The 19,211-nt window shown below is 48.1% G+C and overlaps 1 protein-coding gene across 1 annotated transcript in view; it reads right to left on the reverse strand.

Moving 5' to 3' along the window:
- Positions 1-320: 320 nt before the first annotated feature.
- Positions 321-19,211, reverse strand: part of GRIK4 (glutamate ionotropic receptor kainate type subunit 4) — a 290,617-nt gene continuing 271,726 nt past the window's right edge. Inside the window, exons 17-19 of the mRNA XM_021696357.1 lie at positions 18,538-18,666; positions 4,689-4,807; positions 321-707 (exon numbers count right to left, since the gene is read on the reverse strand). Of these exons, the coding sequence (XP_021552032.1) occupies positions 351-707; positions 4,689-4,807; positions 18,538-18,666 (605 nt within the window). The 3' untranslated portion in view covers positions 321-350. The remainder of the gene's footprint in view (positions 708-4,688; positions 4,808-18,537; positions 18,667-19,211) is intronic.

A 19,211-nucleotide genomic window follows, 5' to 3' on the forward strand; every position in this document is an offset into this window, starting at 1 on the left:
ATTCATTGGACAGGTCTGGGCAGGGACCCCCACCCCAGACTCTGTAATTCTGGCGGGAGGGAAAGGCCCACTGGGAGAAGATGGGTCCTTTTGGTTGGCAGGGAGGGCGTCCCCTCGCCGCTGGGGTGCAACGTCTCTGGGTGGCCCCAGCTCCTGGCCCTGGGGGCTGGCTCTGGCCGGGGTGGCAGGCTCTGCGCTCTTTCGGTCAAGTTCCTGGATCCAGGCTCCGGCGAGAAGCATGGACGCTGTACAAGTCTCGGCTCCCCGCGGAGCGCAGCGCCCCCCCCCCCCACCCCCGGCCGGCCCTCCCGCGTCCCCACCGGGCCTGCACGTGTCCGGCGCCCCCCAGGCTACTCGGGCTCGCTGCTGTTGGTGGTCTTCTCCCACTCCAGGCTCTCCTCGCTGCGGGCGGGAGACGGCCGCGCCCGCAGGCCCTGGAACCTGCGGCACTCCGGACAGACGCGGATGTGTGTGCAGCCGCGGGCCACCAGGGCGGCCTCCTGGGCCAGTCTCTGCGCCAGCTGGTCGGGCTCCCCGGCCCCGCACAGCTTGCCGTTGCTGAGCGTCGCCGTGCCCCGTGGCCGGCGCTCCTCGGGAATGGGGGGCCGGGGCGGAGGCACCCCGGCGCGCCGCCGGTGGGGGTGGACACTGTCCTGACACAGGATGATGCTGCGCAGCTCGGTCACCATCTCCTGGCAGACGGACACCTGGGGGGAAGGAGGAGGTCACAGCCCAACAACCTCTCAGAACCACCCCCTGCGGGTCCCTGGCACGTCCCTTGCGTATCTGTTCCAGTGGGGGCTGGGGGGAAGGGTCTCCGAATCATATCATCGTAGGTATGGAGATATTGGGAGGACCTTTCAATCCATCCTCTCATTCCACCTCCCACTTAGCATTTGAAGGCCCTCCATACCATAGTGTTCAACAGCCCTGCCATCTGGTCATCCGGTCTTTGTCTGGACACCTCCAAAGACCATGTCCTCACCATGTTGGGAGAGAGCCCATGTAACGGTGATTCCTTCTACACACGTCACAATTCGTCTCCCTGAAATTTTCCATCCATCCCAGTTAAAGTTGTAACGTGAAGCCTACTAAATAAATAGGCCCTCTTCTGCAGGTCAGTCTTTCAAGTACTTGAAAAAGCAATGTCTCCATGAACATTCTGTTCTCAGGCTAAAGACTCTCACTCTTTGGGTCAACTGGTTATAGCTCGAGATAATACTGTAACAACAAAAGCGACAGCAACCGCCGCCCCTACTGGTCCACAGTCTCCTGAAAAGAAACCCCTGGGTCCAGCCATGTTTCAGACTATTTTCAATTTTAGAGAGGTAATACAACAGACATGAAGTATACTGTGTAATCACACCCAGTGGGGTCTGGGGCAGACCCTATATTCAAGCACATTAGAAGTTGTTAAGAGAGTAAGTCCTGAGAGTTCTCATCCCAAGGAGAAAATTGGTTTTCCTTTTTTCCTTCTTTCCTTTTTCTTTTTCTTGTATCTGTATGAGATGATAGATGCTAGCTGAACCTACCGTGGTGATCATTTCACAACATCGGTAAATCAGACCATTATCTTGTATGCCTTAAACTTACACCGTAATATATGTCGATTATCAATAAAACTGGAAAAGACCACATTAGCATTTCCGTAGCAAAACGTATGGACCTTTACACTGAGTGGGATAAAGACCATAAACATTAACGTTAGCCTCGGACCCGTGCATGTTTTGTCACCAAGTGTACTTTGCAACAAATTTATAAAAAATTTGGAACTTTCCAAGCTTTTTAGGTTTGAAACCTGCTCTTTCATGGTCTTTCTTCCAGTCTTTGAGTTCTATCAATGGAACAGTTGTTCTACCAGAGCCAAATAGCTAATGGAGCCTTTACTCTTCACTTTAGCTCTTCGAAGTCCTCACTGAATTTTTCAAGGTACATCAAGGTGCTTAAGCTCTTGAGAATAACCAAATGGGCACAGATCCTCTACTTGAAGTGGCTGCAGAGAAGTAGTATCACCTAATGGGATATGGCCCATTTAGACTTACTAAATTGAGACCTGTTACTAAATATCAGAGACTCTGGGCAAGTCCCTTAACATCTCTGTGCTTGCAGTAATAACTGTAACTGCTAAAACAAGAGCACCTGCCTAATCTATTACACGTGACAAGACATACATTTATTGGCTGTCAACTATGTATCAAGCACTGTGCTTTGCACGGAAATACAGAGATAGTGGACACAGTCCTGACTTTTAGGCAGTGCAATGTTTGGCAAGGAGGCTGATACAAAAATAACTGCAACACAATGTATAGGTGGTTGATGCCCAGGTTGCAATGGTGTTGGAAAAGAGGAGAAATTATCAACTCCTCTTGTCCAGGGAAGAAGGCAGGAGAACTGGGGAAGGTTTCATAGGGAAAGGAACACCTGAACTGAGTCGTATAGAGTAAGTAAGTAGCACCGCTGTTTTAGGAGTGGACAAAGGGAGAAAGCCAGTAAAGCTGGAGGGAGAGGTAGGAGGGGAACCAAGAAAGCTTGGTGTCAGGCAAGGCAAGGGAGGAGAGAGCTTCTGGAAGGAACTGTCCACTTCGTGGAGGGCACACTGAGGTCCAATAAGGCCCATTGGGTTCTCTTTGGTTTTGTCCATTGGGAGGGGTTAGACCCCTCAGCAATGACCTTTCAGTGCAGGGGTAGGGAGGAGCCAGACTGCCCTGCATTGAGGACTGGATGGGAGGTCAGGAAATGGAGACAGCCGGATCCCCTTGGTTTGGAGGAGGAGAAGGATAGTGCAAGAGCAATAGGAACACTGCTATTATTTTGTGGCTTTTTGCTAAAGCCCTGCGTGGAGCCCAATGCAGGGCTTGAACTCACGACCCTGAGATCAAGACCTGAGCTGAGATCAAGATTCAGATGCCTAACCTACTGAGCCACCCAAGCACCCCAATACTACTATTATTTTAAAATAGAGGATAGGGCGCCTGGGTGGCTCAGATGGTTAAGCGTCTGCCTTCGGCTCAGGTCATGATCCCAGGGTCCTGGGATCGAGTCCCGCATCGGGCTCCCTGCTCCTTGGGAGCCTGCTTCTCCCTCTGCCTCTCTCTCTCTCTCTGTCTCTCATGAATAAATAAATAAAATCTTTAAAAATAAAATAAAATAAAATAGAGGATAAACTTGAGCATAATTTTAGATTTTGGGGAGAGAGCAGGAAGCAAACATAAAGGGGAAAAAAAAGGAAAATCCTAGAGTAGCCAAGGCAAGTGGGATGAGGGCAGAGACAGAGTGATGCCCAGGGGCACCTGCTGTGGCTGCAGGGGCGGCCTTAGCTGTAGGTAAAGTTTTCACGGGGGTTTTAATTTGGGGCTAGCCACTCCTGATTTCGTGGGGGGGGGGGGGGGGGGAGGTAAAATTAACCTTTATGCATGAAGGGGCAAAGGAATATGAGGAGTGCGTGATGGTTTGGAAGTCCCAGTGGGTATGGGAAAGAGTCTGAGCACGGAAAAGTAAAAAGACCAGAAGGCAGCGGGACGCCTAGGTGGCTCAGTCGGTTAAGCGACTGCCTTCGGCTCAGGTCATGATCCCAGGGTCCCAGGATCGGGTCCCACATCGGGCTCCCTGCTCGGCTTCCTCTGACCCTCCCCCCTCTCATGCTCTCTCTCTCTCATTCTCTCTCTCAAATAAATAAATAAAAATATTAAAAAAAAAAAAAAGACCAGAAGGCAGTGGGACGCCTGGGTGGCTCAGTTGGTTGGGCGACTGCCTTCGGCTCAGGTCATGATCCTGGAGTCCCGGGATCGAGTCCCGCATCGGGCTCCCTGCTCGGCAGGGAGTCTGCTTCTCCCTCTGACCCTCCCCCCTCTCATGCTCTCTCTCTCTCAAATAAATAAATAAAAATATTAAAAAAAAAAAAAAAGACCAGAAGGCAATGCTGTATTAAGGCCCCACCTGAGGCTGGACTCGACACGTGGAGGGGCGCACGTACACCCCTGTTTCTCCAGCATCAATTAAAGGAGGAGACTTACGATGACCGAGAGTTGAGAGACTGAGAGAGAAGCTAACGTACTTTAAAAACTGAATAATGCCATCAGCATGTAAGGATTGGTGCCCCTTCTCTGAGGTAGAATGGAGACAGAATGGGATAAAGTCTTCTTCCTTCTATTCAGACTTCTCAGTCTGTGCGAAATTTATATTAACCCAGTTTCTAAGCCACAGGTTCAGGAATTAAATGGATTCAAAATCCCTGAGAAGGATGATGTACTTATTGGTCTTATGTGAATTGGGATATCTCTAAACGTCTTTACCGGTAAGGCGAAAACATACTGAAGACGGAAGAACCAGTCTTCGCTTTCACTGGAAGCCTGGTACTTTGGCCTGTTTTTCTTTGCCACACTGCCTCTTAAATTATAGTTGTATAAGAATTCATTGTGTGTAAAACGCCCATCATGTATTTATCGGCTGGGCTGTTGTGGAAAAGAATCCAAAGCTCAGGGGCTAAGCGCACTTTCTGTGGCTGCATAATTAGTAAGTGATGAAGCTTTATCCCAGATCTCTTGCCCATGGGACTGGGATTCTTTCCGCCACACTGTCCCGTGGGTGCCCCACCCTCTTATGGGATCTCACAGGTTTTGTCTGAAATGACTTGTAGGTGTGTGAACCCATCTGCCAACACTACAGGTCGTACCCATTTGACAGTTTACCTCAGTAGCTTCCGAGTGTCGGAGAGTCCATAAAAACTCCAACATAGCCATAAAAATGGCCACGATTAAGCCACAAATAAGAACCACAAAGATTCCACCAATATTCTCCATCCCCAGTCCTGTAAGAAAGTGAGAACAAACACAAAGTAACGTAAGAGGGCTACAAGACATAATCATTCTACCAAAATGCTGAAAGTCATTTAACCAACCAGAACTTGAGTCTTGTAGATGATTTACACACATCTTCCTTGCAGGAGATATAATTATTCTTTTGGAAAAAAAAAAAAGTGTGGCAGAGCTGGAGTAGAAAAGGGGAAGTAGGATCCAGTTGCAAAAGGAGGAGACCAGCGAGAAGCCTCCAAAAGGCCCTCTGGGGGTGGGAGGTGAGAGTCATTTTAAGAAAAAGGTCAGGGGTACCTGGGTGGCACAGTCAGTTAAGCATCCGACTCTTGCTTTCGGCTCAGGTTGTGATCTCAGGGTAGTGAGATCGAGCCCAGCGTCAGGTTCTGCACTCAGCACAGAGTCTGCTGGGGATTCTTTCCCTCTCGCCCTCTGCCCCTCCCCTGCTCACTTTCTTTCTCTCTCTCTCCCAAATAAATAATTTTATTTATTTTTTTTAAGAAAAGGTCAGTGAAAATTTGACTTAGTCTCCAGAGACATGATAATACCAAAATACCTATAAATTTTAGATGTTTCATAAAAAATTTAGTCAATCTTTACAATACTGGGTTTCCTGGATATAAGGCAGTTGTTTCAACCAAGCTATGGATAGAAAAAATTCCATTTATGTATCTGTGTCAATAGGTTACTCAAATACTTATTATGACAGAACTTTTTTTGTCCCTCCGGACCAGTGGTTGCCATCAGAACTATGTGGGAAGCTTGTTCAAAATACAGATTCCTTGTCCTTATACCAGACCTCTTGAATCCCTATCTCTGGAGGTGGGGCCTAGGAATCTGCATTTGAAAATACATTTCACAGGTGATTCTTTTCCAGCCAGACCTAAAATTCATTTGCAGATTAGTATTTTTAGAAGCAATGTACATCATGAAGTTCCTTGACGTCCGGCAGTTTCCAGTTGTATCCTCACCACTGAGCATGATACCTGGCAGATAGCATATACTCAGTAAATATTTGTAGGGTTTTATGGTTGTTTCATTTCCCAGTGTCAAACATTGAGTTTACTATGTCACTGGATGCTTTATTTGGTATCAGAGAAACCCAAACTTTAGGGGAGTGTCATAAGCCCATGAGACCCTGATTCAAGAGGGACCACAATCGTAAGTCAAAAAGCATCTTTTATCCAGGAAAATGCCAGGAGGGTAGCTTACGCCCTGTGCTATTCCAGAATGCTCACACGTTTGAGGGTCTGTGTAATCAGTAGTAGGACACGGAGCTATGTCAGCATTAGGGAAAGCCAACCTCACACACCACTACAAGACGAGCTTAGTTCAGGAGTAGAAATCTGACCCTATTTCTGCATCTTGGAGAGCTGGAAAAATAGCCCTACGTAGCCATTTCAAGATGCCTCAGGTTTCCTCTCACAAAGGCTCGAGTGATGTCTGTTTCTTTTTTGTTTTGTTTTGACAACAGCCCTGCCCGGCGCAGGGGCGGCCTACACTAATCATCTGCTACCAAGGCTCCCGTCGTGAATGCAGCAAAGGGGCTCTGTACTGTGCCCTGCAGGTCCCCATGGTTGACTTTTGAGAGCTGTGCAGATTTGGATCCTCTCTATTGAATAGCCCCAAACAGGGGGATATTTAAAAACTCAATTCTAAGGGAAGGCATATAGGGTTTGGAGTAGAATTTCTACTCTCCGGGGCGTGGGGTGGGGAGGAAGGTGCTTGGGATTCATTTAAACACCTGCCCCTCTAACCTGGGATCATTTGGGCAGAAAGATTTTGACCATGGGAAACATCGGGAACCACATGAATGGGGCAGCCACAAAGGACACTTGAGAAAGAAGAGCGCACAGAGGCTGGGGTATTCTGGGACCCGCTCCAGCAACAGATGCATGGGTATTGTGATGTGCATCTGAGTATCATGGATGAACTAGATACTCCAGCTGTGGAGAAGGCTGGATGGAAGGCCTCAGCGAAGGGGAAGTGACCACAGTGATACCAAGGATGCCTACCTGTTCAGGTAAACGGAGTCCCCAAGTGACTGTGAAGGTACTATAAGACTCTCTGATCACTTTGGGATGGTTCCGCCTGATACAGAAAAAAAAGACTAGGATCCCCCTGAAAGGCCTCAACCTCTCCTCCTGTTTCTACAGAGGGGAACACCCCCTCAGTGGGGCCAATTCTGCCATTTGGGCTCTAGCTGCTTCCCCTGCCTGTCTCAGCACCACCCCGACCCTCCTGACTCTCTTCTTCCTCCTGACTCCCTCTCAGCATACACACATACTCACATGCCTCCCTTCTCAGAGAGAAAATAAGAAACCCTCCTTCCCCTTCCAACTCTGTCGAGTGAACACCTCTTCTCTCTCCTTCCTTCCCTGTCCAAGCTTTTTGAAACAGTTGTCTATATCAGAACTATTTAAAGACATTTTAAAGCCCTTAAAAAGCGTACATTTGGAGGCCCCATCTCACATAAAAGCAAGTAGAAGAAAATGCACCCACATCTTATGTTAAACGAATTTTTAAAATTTTGCTTGTGAGATGACTGAGTAGCAAGCAACAGTTAATTTATAATTCGCTATGATTTCTCAGCAATCATTGTGCATACCAGGGAATGTTTGCAAAATGAGAAAAATTTAACCAAAAAAATTGTTTCTAAATGTAATGAAGCTTTTATGAATATTAAATTTAAAAATTAATGAAGTCAAAACAATGTTACATTTTGGAGATATTTAATTAAACATGTCTTAATTTAATTTTGCAGGTTCTTTTTTGCATCTTGAAGCTAATAAATTTTCTCAGGCCTCAAACATAATTTTGGATGCTTGGAAAAGCTTTTAGGCCCAAGGTAGCTGAAGAAGAAAGTGGTTCTATCTGAACTGACTTTTGTTTTTCCTATTCACTCATCACCGCATGCAATTCTGTCTTGCACCACTAAAACCACCCACACGAAGGTCACCAATGAACATTACGTTTCTAACCTATTGGAAATTTTCTAGTCCTGATCTTAAGTGACCTCTTGTAGCACTTGGCATTGCCAACCACACCCCCTTCTTGGATTTTTATAAAGACATTGCTCTCTTGCAACCTTCTCAACGCCTTTGACTGCTCTAAGGCACATTGTCTCCTCACTGCCCTGCATTTGGTCTCCTGCTTCTCCCTCCTGCACTGGCTGGTACCAAGTCCTGCTGATTTTGCCTCCTACATACTTTTCAATTTCTCACCCTTCTCTCTATCCCTGCTACCACTTCCCTCATTCACATTCAGGCTCCCACCGTCTCTTGGTTGGACTATTCAGCAGCCTCAGAAATGATTTCCTGCTTGCAGCCGTATAGCTCAACTCTACCGTCCACTAAGTTTGCCTGAGTGCTCTCCCCAAAATGCAAACTCTAACTGCGACACATCTCTAGTAACTCTTCGCAGTTCCCGGCACACAGCATTGTTGCCCCTATCTTTTTTCTGTACCTTTACTCCTGTGAGCACCTCCGCCTGGTGCCTACCCCAAACCCCCAGACACACACTGGGCTAACCTTAACCTTTCCTTTAAGGCTTCACTGAATTGTCACTTCCTCCAGGCTGCCTTCTCTGATCTTACCTAGCTCTGTTAGATATACCGCTTTGGTATTTCACTGATAATGCACTGTGAATCCATCTAACATTGTATCAGATAATACCTTAGTTTGATCTGCTATCTCTGGATTTGCCACTAGACTATGAGTTCCTTGAGGGAAATATGCAGGTCTCATTCAACTCTGTAACCCCACAATCATGGTGCCTGGCCCATAATCGGAGCCCAATAAATGTTTGTGGAAAGAATGAACAGAAACTAAGAGGATAAAGATGTCTCCTATGTAGAAGCCTGTATTGTCAAAAGCTTTGGATCCATACTGTGAAATGTATCCACTCCTAATTAAATTTTGTTTGAAATAATAGTAAAGTGCGACAGCCCTTGTCGGGTGCTCGGAGCCTGGTCACAGAGGCAGATGGCCCAGCCTGCGCAGAGTGGCCGGCCAAGGGTGGACTGAACACTGACATGGGCTAATCCACAACGTGGACCCACGGTACCGGGTCCCCAGCAGGTGCAAGGCTATACACAGACAGGTGATCGGGGCCAGGATAAGTTTGATGAGATCAGGGAAAGCTTCTCGGAGGAGCTGAGGTTTTAACAGGATGCGAGTAGAAAGCATGCGTCACTGAAACACCCCCAGCTCTTGCTTTCCCAGCTTCTCATGTTTCAGGGCCAGCATGTTAATCACGCTGTTAGCTCCAGCATGCTGATTCCTGGCTGGGCGGCCTCCCCTCCCAGGAGCGAGGCTTGTGTGCCACCCATGCCTTTAGGAACTTACTGGAAAGTGGAGGCAAGAATAGATTGCTGGCAGAGTCAGAGTTGAGAAGCAGATGGAGTGGGAGCAGGCAGCGAGCGCTAGGAGAGCACAGCGGTTCTACTTAACACTGCCATCAGTCACTCTCCTAAAGTCAAATGCCTTCCGCAGCGCACAGCCTCTCCTCGGGCACAGACACCCTCCAGTCTGACCCCAGGCCCTCGATGCGCTCACAGCCGCCTCGGCCCCTGCAAGGAGGGGGCTGGCTAATCACCGCCCCCATCCCTTCTTCAGCTGGACCCCACAGAAGCCACCTAGACAGATGGCTTTCAGACTGAGAGTCTCTCTTGACACTTGAGGCTCAGAGCCTCAGCTATGTCCCAGCAATAAGACCGTATCAGCTGAAACAGAACGAAACTCCCCCTGCAAACTCTTGGTTGATTGAACACTAACTCTGGTGTCGCTCCTAGCTTGTCCACAAATACAAATTATGGTTGACAAACTAACAACTTTCCTTGTCTCTAAAACTACAGAGGGGAATGGCAACCTGAAAGGGAGTACCTCTGAACAGATCTGAATCTCCACGCACCTGCTCTGCCTTCAGTTCTGACCTGAGAGTAATCATTTTTGGATTCCCGTGCCTTACTACCCTTGCATATCTCCCGGTAGCGCTGTGGAAATTTGCAACTGAGATGCGGGGATGCTCCTTTTGAACAAGGAAAGGGTAGGTCTAGCCTGGGAGGCAAAGAGGCCGAGGCCAAAGAGCCAGGGAGGTGGGTACAGAGAGAAAAGAGACTGGCGCCACAATCCCAGCAAGGGAGAGCGTATTTGTTCTTGAACGTTGGTCAACAAATCTTTCTTGAGAAGCTTCCGTGAGCTGAGCACTACGCTGTGTGCCGAAGCTCTGTGCGGCGTTCTACACTGAAAACACTTGACAAGCCCATGAATTCTTTGACCAAAATGACTTTCGAGCACTATTTCAGAGTCACATTCACCTACTTCCATGCAAATATATTAAATGGTCTCATCTCCCTGGACTTATTTACTGTAAATGGCAACTTCACGAGACCATGTGTGAGCTGACCGGTATGACCTTCCCAGAAAATACGAAGTGACTCGTCAGGTTTGCACGGCCGAGGACGGCAAGAGCAAGTGCGCCATTTACTCCTCTCATGACATTCATTGACTAGACCCAGCAGAGTCTCGAGACAGTGATGGAAGAAGAGCAGGCAAATGGACACGACGTAGAAGAGGGATGGAAGAGGCATCTGATAAATTTTGCAATTTATCAAAGGCTTGGGGGAGGCGCTTTACAATTTATCAAAATACGAGCTCAAGCACCTCATTTTTAAAAACATTTGCTATCTCATTCAATTATCATTAAAAACACCTTAAAGAAGGCCCACTGTTGGCATTTTCCAGTGGAAGAAACAGGAATTCAGGAAAAGTTAAGTGGCCCAAATGTTCACAGCTGAGATGTGAAATCTAGATAAATCTCACTGCCCCGCTAATATTCTTTATAAAAATAAAGCTGACCTTTATGACTGCTTCCTAGAAGCAAGGTGACCAGGCTAAACATTTTAATTGAATCCCTGTGAAGCTGGTACCATGTTTGCCTCCATTTTTCTGACAAGGAAACCAAGATCCTGGAGTCGGGTAACTTGCCCATGGTCCCATGGCCAGCAGCAAGGGCCAGATCCGAACTGAAGCCCGAGCCTGCGTCCTTACCCCTACCCCACACTGCCTCTCCCTGGAACTAGGCTTCCTCCTGCTACAGGGATGGGATTACAGACAGCAACCCCATACTCTGATGACTGAATTCACTCCTGGGACCTCGCCTCCCACCCAGAGTAACCAGGAAAGAGGGTCACTCTTTGTGTACGGGTGATGTGTGGGTGTATGTATGGGTGATGAGTTCCACTTACAAAATTCCCTTCTCTCCTTGACAACATTACATCAAACGTTTGAATCGATGCTTTACTGACTTCCCCTTGGCTCAGGATCCACACAAAGCTGGGCTGCAGACTTTATAGTCGCCGACCTCCTTTAATGCAGACACACTGGGCCACCATTTGCCTCTGTTCCTGATCCTGCTAACTGGCATCCCCTGGGAGTTTCTCCATCTCTCAGCAATCCATCTGCTTTGATTAGGGAGAAGCTTCCACTGCAAGCATCTCTCCGAGACACTATCTAAACTCCCATATTTGGGTTTCCAGTCTTGGCTCTCTCCAGAGAAACCAGAGAACCGGGATAATCAGGCTGGGCCCCTGAGAAGAGACAGAGAGGAAAACAGCCCCCGATTCCACCCCCACCCATCCCTCACCCCCACTCTCACTAAGATGTCTCCCACTTTCATTCCCACTGTGCCAGACAGCAAACTCCTGCTCTCTAAGGATTTTGTGAGTCAATACCACTGGCCTCTTTTCCATCCTTGAAAGGGGACCCTGATTTTCACAGCCTGGTGGTGTATTTATGTTCCTTTGAAGCCCAATTGTGAGCTTGTGTTTTTCAAGATAAAGGTATTTGATTTCCTTGGAATTTACCAACTATCTTTTCGTCCCACAACTGTTCTGCAAAGCCTTCAGTAACCCAATCCCCTTGAATCAGGGTGCCGGCATTTGTGAGCGGCTAACGGAGATTTCTTTTTATAGGGGCTGAGTGAGAGAATAAATAAAATAAGTGTTTTTGAAAAGAAAGGGCAGAGGAAAATGAAAGAGCTCGGAATCAAGCCTTCCATACGCTCTACCATTTCATTTTTCAGTTGCGGACTAAGGTAGATGGTCACTGAGCTCCAGGCAGGGAAAGAAATCTGGGAGGTACGGTGAAGGGGTAATGTTGTGGTTCGCACTAGAGCCAAGGGAGGCCTGGCAAAAAGACTAGGCTTGGTGGCATCATCCCAATGTTAGGGTTCTTCTCTGGAACTTGGCAGTGATGTTTGAGCTATAATATTGGATTAGACATAGGATAGCACCAGATCCTTTTCTTTGAAATTTCTTGCATTTCAATAGGATAACAAAGTGGAGAAGGATTGTGTTAGCTACTGCACACTGACTAGTACACGCTGCAGATCTTCCTCGACTTATGACTGGGTTATGTCCCAATAAACCCACTGTCAGTTGAAAATATCATTAAGTGGAAAGTGCATTTAATACACCTAACCTACATGATGGCTTAGCCTCGCCCACCTGAGACGTGCTCAGGACACTGACAGTAGTCTAGGGTTGGGCAAAATCGTCTCACACAAAGCCTCATTTGTAACAAAATGTTGAACATCTCCTGTAACTGGTTGAACACTGTCCTGAAAGTGAACACTGGAATGGCTATATGGGTACAGAAGGGCTGTCAGTATATCGGTTCTTGACCCTGGTGACCTCGGGGTGACTGGGAGCTCTGCTGTTGCCCAGCATCACAGGGGAGGATCATCCCGCACATCGCTCGCCTGGGAAAAGATCCAAACCCCAAGTTCCAAGTACGCTGTATACAAAACGCGTCCCACTTGCGCAACACCATAAAATTGAAAAACTCTAAGTCAAACCGTCGTAAGTCAGGGACCAGCTGTACTTGAAAGCCAAGTGCCTACAGCCACGGTCAGTTTCAGAAGCCTCTGACAAAAGGGCCTTCCTCGCAGTTCCCTTTACCTCCATCCCTGGAGGGGATCCTGCCTCCATCCCTCTCTGCCTGCTCCATAGTCTCCCCCGTCCTTCAGGCTCATGAGAAAGCCAAAGGACTCACATCACGAAAAGAAAGATCACCCAGGAGCCGCTGGGAAAGCAAATTAATACGACTGCCCTTTGTTCGGTTTGAGAAGCAAGGGAAAAAAAAGTTCCTGTGGCTCCTTTCCTGGCAACCATTTAAAGACTTAAAGGAAGAGATCTTTTGGGTCATGCTGGTCCTGTTCTTCTGCCCCAGGAGGGGCTCCCTGGAGCAGGAAGTTATATTCCGTGAAGTCTGATGGCTAATTTGCCAGAGAGGCCAAGCACTGGCGCCTTTCGCTCCAGGCTAGTGCTTCTTGCTTGGCTTGGAGGAGGTCACGCGGACTTTCGCTTGGCTAGGAAGCCCTTTTGCCTCTCTGAGTCATGTTTGTTTGGGTTTCGGTCATGCAGAAATGGGGCCACTGGCTTAAACTGGCACTAGCTGCTGAAGCCCTGGCTCTTATGATGATTTGCACAGCATCTCCCAGACAGGGCCCTTCAGACGTTTTAACACAGCTCACCCTTTCCTTGCAAAGGACAGTGGCACAGAGTTGACACGGGCCAGGTGACAGAACCCTAGCATCTCCTGAAGCATTTGGGACCTGGGCAGGGTGACCTCGCTCTTTATTTTCCCCTTTTCATCTGCTCCGTTCTCTTCTCTGTGGTAGGAAACATTTGGTCCCCAAGTGCAGAGTGGAGCCTCCTGTACGACCTCCCCATCTTCCCTGGGAACCCGATCTCCCTGTATGCCTCCTTCCTCCATCCCTCCTGGGCTCTGCCATCAGATCAGTCTTCCTCAGTCTCTGTGGACTGGGGAAGGGTTTCCAAAGCCAATCACTTGGCAAAAATTCTAACTTAAGTTTTCTATAAATTACCCATTTCCACCCGATTGCCAAAAACATAGCGACTTCTCAGTCATTTGGGGTTTAAATTCAGCTAAATGCAGTGTTTTCTCTGTTCCTGCTTCACCCCTGGGTGTATTTCAGGTCCGGGGATAGGAAGGAGATTGTGTGTCATGGGGGTGGGTCAGGTATCTGGTCTTAATGCGGGATTCCACTTAGATTTCCACTATTTGTGGGGCCTAGGAAAATGCAGGCGTGTCACTGGGGCCTCCCTGCCCTGGGTCCCCATGTCCCATCTCTCATGCCCCCTCTTCACTGTAGCATGACACATTTTTCTGGGGCTTCCCAAACTCCAGAAGCAAGCAAAAATCTCTTTACCTCTTAGAATCCCCAACTAATCTAGGAGTTCTATCTGCTACTGTCTTGTGTCCCAGCAGGGCACAAAGCTCCTTCTCAGGGACCCTCCACATTTTTATATACCCTTTTCCTGCTCAGAAGCTCCCTGTCCTGGCCAGGGTGTTATTTATTTATTTATTTTTAAAATCTGGTTTGCAGACTAGGTGGCCTGGGTCTTCTCTTATTTTTCTACTCTCTAAATTCTAGTGCCAGCTTCATGCCAAGCTTCCTTTAAGTATTAGTCTTCTGTATTGCAAAATACTCTTCTGGCAAATCAAAAACCTTGACTTCTAACAACACTGTCTCTGTGAGTTATAAGAACTGTTGGAACTTAAAGTCAATAATTTGATTCTGTGTTCCTCCCGAGGCAAGGACTGTCCCCTGACACCATGAATGCCAGTGACAGCTCAGAATTCCATCCCAGCACCTGCTTTCATCATGCCCCGTCTTAGCCCAGCACCTCTGAAGTCTGGAGCCAACACACTCCAACTCAGTCCAGGGTGCCAAGACATAGACAATGCTCTGGGATATTTATGGAGCATCTCCCTGGGACACTAATTTTACTTAGAGTTGAGGTGGGAAAAGCATTTTTACATTAAATAAACATGCCTAGTTATGTCATAAGTTGCAAAATTCATGTGTTTTTAGGATGAAACAGAAGACCAAGGACATTCCAAGCACGGTGGGCTGTTTTAGACGATGTTCCCCGGCCCCGAAGAGTATAGGCTTAGTGTCTGCTGCTATTAATTCCTTCCACGGAAAAGCTTAGAATAGGCCGGTTTGCAGTCCAAATGCCTCCTCCTAGTTTTCAAGGCTCTCAACTTCAACCTCGTCCTACTTATTCAAACCAATTTCTGAATGCAACAGCTTTGCTCTACAACATTCCTAAAGCAGTGACTCCTGATAGATGCTTCAAGGTTCAGGCCAAATGTCCCTAAAGTCTTCCCTGACCACTGCTCAGAATTAATCCCTTCCTCCCCTGGGCTTCATAAACACTTTCTTTATGGTTCTCGTAAAGCATTCCTACAGTGCAAGCAGTATTAGTGATGATTTGTGTCTCTCTCTAGGTTCTAAGCCTCTTGAGGATGGGGCCATGTCCTAGTCCTTTTTGTAATCTCAGAGCCTAGCACAGGGCCTGACAGGCACTGGTTTATAATGTATGTTGGATGCAATGGGGCTATGTGAACACTTTCTATGCCACCAGCTGGGGTGTCAGGGTTCCTGTTTGGGAGGCAACAGACATAGGAAGTGGGACCAGTCTGGAGGTCCTTGAGATGACTGCCCACTCCATTCATTCATTCATTCATTCATTCATTCATTCATTCTTTCTTTCTTTCTTTCTTTCTTTCTTTCATTCGCTGTTCATCCTTACATCAGACACAGATGTCAGATGATAATGCTAGTCATCAAGATACAAAAATAAATAAGACACAGTCCCCACATTTGAGTTTTTTATAGTCAGTGGGGGACAAATGTCAACAGATGCAAAATAGATGTCATCAGTGTGGATTTTAGAAGAGCTATCTAGTCTCAAGTAGCATGTGATGAGTGAGCATACTTGTGGTTGTGGACACTGTTCAGACCTCTTACTGTGCCTTAATTGCTCTTCGAAGCCTAGATTTGGGAATAAAATTAGTTCTCACTTCCTTTGTGCCAGGCACTTTTGCAGAGGGTTTATTTAACATGATTTATGTCATTTGATCTTCACAATAGCCCTGGGAGCTGACATAATTGTTAATCATCATCTCTATTTCTTAGAGACCTATGGCCTCAGGAAACTGAGGCTCAAAGATGTTTTTTAGTGTCTGTAACAAGGCCATTTATGGGGTGGGGTCCATTTGAACTAAGGCCCATGATCCTGAACCCTATCGAAACTGCCCAAGGGAAGAGAGCTATCCTAGTGGCTGACGGTAGAACAAACAGGTAGGCAGGAGAGTAAAAGTCTGATGAGCTCCCTTCTTGGAGGGTGGGAGGAGGGTTGGGGGAAGTCCGTTGGACTTCGGGTGACACCATGAGTAGGAGAGAGCTGATCCAGATGCGGGGCCGTGAGTGACCACGGTAAGGCACCCAGATCATCGTATTTGCCAATTCTGCTGCCCTCCAACTTTTCTCTCTAGGATTAGCAGGATGCATAAATAAACACAAGCAAAGACATACGAGCACAAAAGAGAAGGACCTGCGGCCAGTTTTCGGGATCAGGGATGAAAGGGGGAAACTGGAGACATGGGAGCAACTCAGCAGTGAGCTTCGAGGGGAAATGTGCTCCAAGAGATCAAACAGGCATCCGGTTGACAAAGGCAGGGAAAGCTGGGGAAACTCACAGCTAGTGGGAGCAGGAGGGGAGGGAGATCTGGAGCTGGCAGAGCTGGCTGCCAGCTGGGGTGGGGGAGACAACGCAGGAGTCTGTGGGGGTCCCTGCACCGCTCTGAGCCCTGGCTCCTGGCCCCCTCCCTCTGTGTTTCAGCCTCCCTCATCGACAGTGTCTCTGCGTCACCACACCCGTTGGGTCAGCTGCTCAGAGGCAGGAACGACTTGACTGAGTGGAGAGCTCGGAGTGAAGGTTGCGCAGGAAGGTCACCGAATCAGTTTCATTGGTCCCTTTGCTAATGTGACCCAGGAGAACACAGCCATTGGTAGCTTTTGACAACTACCAGCCAGTAGCTGTAGTCACACATCCCACAAATATTTGCTGGGTCCCTACTATGTGCCAGGCTCTGTAGGGGAGGCTAGGGACATAGAAACAAATGAGACTGGGTCCACGGCTACGGTGCCGTCTGCCAAGCAGAGGAGACCAGGAGCTGCAATGTGGTGTGTTGAGTGCTCTGTCCAAAGTCACAGAAGGCATCCAACCCACTGGGGGAGTGGGGGTGGAGGGAGACCAAGGGCTTCTAGGAAAGGAGATACCTGGACATTTCTCCTATTTCACTCATCGGTCAGGGGAAGGACTCAAGGGCCTTCCGCTCTGGGGCCCAGATCCACCTCTCTGTTTCTACTTCAGATTGCTCCAGATCAAAACCCACCACTGGTTCTCTCCACCTGCTTGGTAAGATGGTGTGCTATCCCACTGCTCTGAAGTTCATTGTTATCACAGAACAACATTAGCCTAAGTTACCTTATCAATAATCTCATTTTATTTTGACTAGTCCAGGCCCAGTCAGATTTAGATTGTTTTCAAGCCATAGGTCTTTTTGTGGGGAGGGGGGGGTGCAGGAGCATTTCACTCCCCACACCTTCCCAGTACAAACCCTCTGTACAGCTCAATTCTCCCCACGGGAATCTCACTCTGCTCCACCTGCACCACATAGAGCCCTGGCCCACAGCAAGAATTTCTGCCGCATCTTCCTGGAGGGGCTCATTGTCTGCAATACCCCCTCCGACCCTCCCTACCTGCTCAGGTCCTGAGCATCTTCAACATCTACTTCATTCTACCAAATCCACAAAAGTTTTCTGATACCCTCATTTCTTTCTTTTTTTTTTTTCCTGAACAGAGTTAGTCTCCTCCACACTTGATCTTTGGGGAGTGGAGAGCCAAGACATGTGTGGCCTCCATGGGTTCCTGTGTGGGAAGGGGCAGCATTTCCTCTAAATTACAAAAGGCCACTAAATTACCCATAGGTCCATATTTCCGAAACCTCTCCTTGCAAGACAGAGACGCACATAGAGACCCTTGGAAATACAAAGTCACTCATTCACTGTCTCATCATGGATAATCATTCACGCTGAGCAGAGAGAGAAGCACATGGTATTATTCATTTCACTCCTCAGCTGCCTTCCTAGGGGATAGCGTATATAGGTAAATTTGTTACGTATTTTAGCAAGGCTGCAATAGATGACTAGGGTGATCATATGATTTATTGTCCAAACCAGGACATTATGAGACTTAAAGAGGGTTCTAAAAATAACTAATAAGCATTAACTGATTGACAACAGATGTAGCCCGGGACTATCCTGGGCAAACCCCCTACAAAAAATCCTGGGTGCTCAGGGACCCTGGACACTCCACAACCACGTATTATCAGTCGGTGACTGCTTTCTATCCAGCGTGATTTAAACTTCATTCGTTTACTCACTCATTCATTCATTCATTCATTCATTCATTCATTCAATAAAATATCCATATGCCAGGCCCTGTGGATAGTCCTGTGAAGAAGGTTAAGTCCTGCCCTCATGAAACATATTCTGGTAGAAGAAATGGAAAGTAGACAAATAAATGAATAGAACATATAGTATCAGGGAGTGATGAGGCCTGACAAGAAAACCAAAGCAGAGCTCAGGTGATGGGAGAGACGGGTGAGGGCAGGGATGGCCTCTCTGGGGGAGCCTCCTCAGCCCAGCCCTCAGCCCAGCCCCGCCCAGCCCTAAGTTTCTTCCAAGGCTTGCTCTCGGTGTGTTCTAGCGATCATCATCTGGACTCTGGACACCAGAAACAAGCTGCTGTCCTCTAGAGCAGGAGGGGGACGCCCCTGAACCCCCTTACCTTTGGCTCTGTGATCTTCCTCCTTGGGGCACTTGCCGCCTTCCCACCATTTGCGCTTGAGAATTTCTAGGCGGTTGTTCTCCTGCAGCTGGAGAATGGCCAGGTCAAACTCATCCCGGAAAACCGAACCTATGGAGTCACAGGAGAGCCCAGAACACAGGGTGTAAGTACCCTGTTATGCGTCACTCCACTCCTTTCCCCAGCACACCTCCTGGCCACTCTGCCCACTTCACCTCAGGAGGAGAGGGATAGACGTGGCAGGGGTCCCTACAGGAGCACGGCTCTCCGCCTGGCTGGTTCTGAGGACCCTCCATGGAGAGAGGGAGTTCTGGCTGTACGCAGGGCACTTGGACATTTCTACTTGCCTTCTCTCTCCACTGACGCCATGTTCAGCCCCCCGCCCAGAACCCAGTGACACTCAAGTGACAGCTTGACCTTCCAGGCACCCGTGGAGCCCCACTTCGCCACCACTTTCTACTGAGGTTAACCGACCTGCCCACGGACACTCGGGAAGCTGGTCATGAGGCTTCCCATCCGCCTCCGAGAGGCCAAGGTGGGGAACCTGTGACACCTCTCACTCGGTCAGCGGTCTGTCTTCTACTTGATCTAAATTTATTTCCCAGGCACTTGTAACTCTTGCTACATTACACCTGAACAACTGCTTACCCAGAGCA

Source organism: Neomonachus schauinslandi, chromosome 11 (assembly GCF_002201575.2).
Source record: "Neomonachus schauinslandi chromosome 11, ASM220157v2, whole genome shotgun sequence".
Taxonomy (NCBI): Eukaryota; Metazoa; Chordata; class Mammalia; order Carnivora; family Phocidae; genus Neomonachus; species Neomonachus schauinslandi.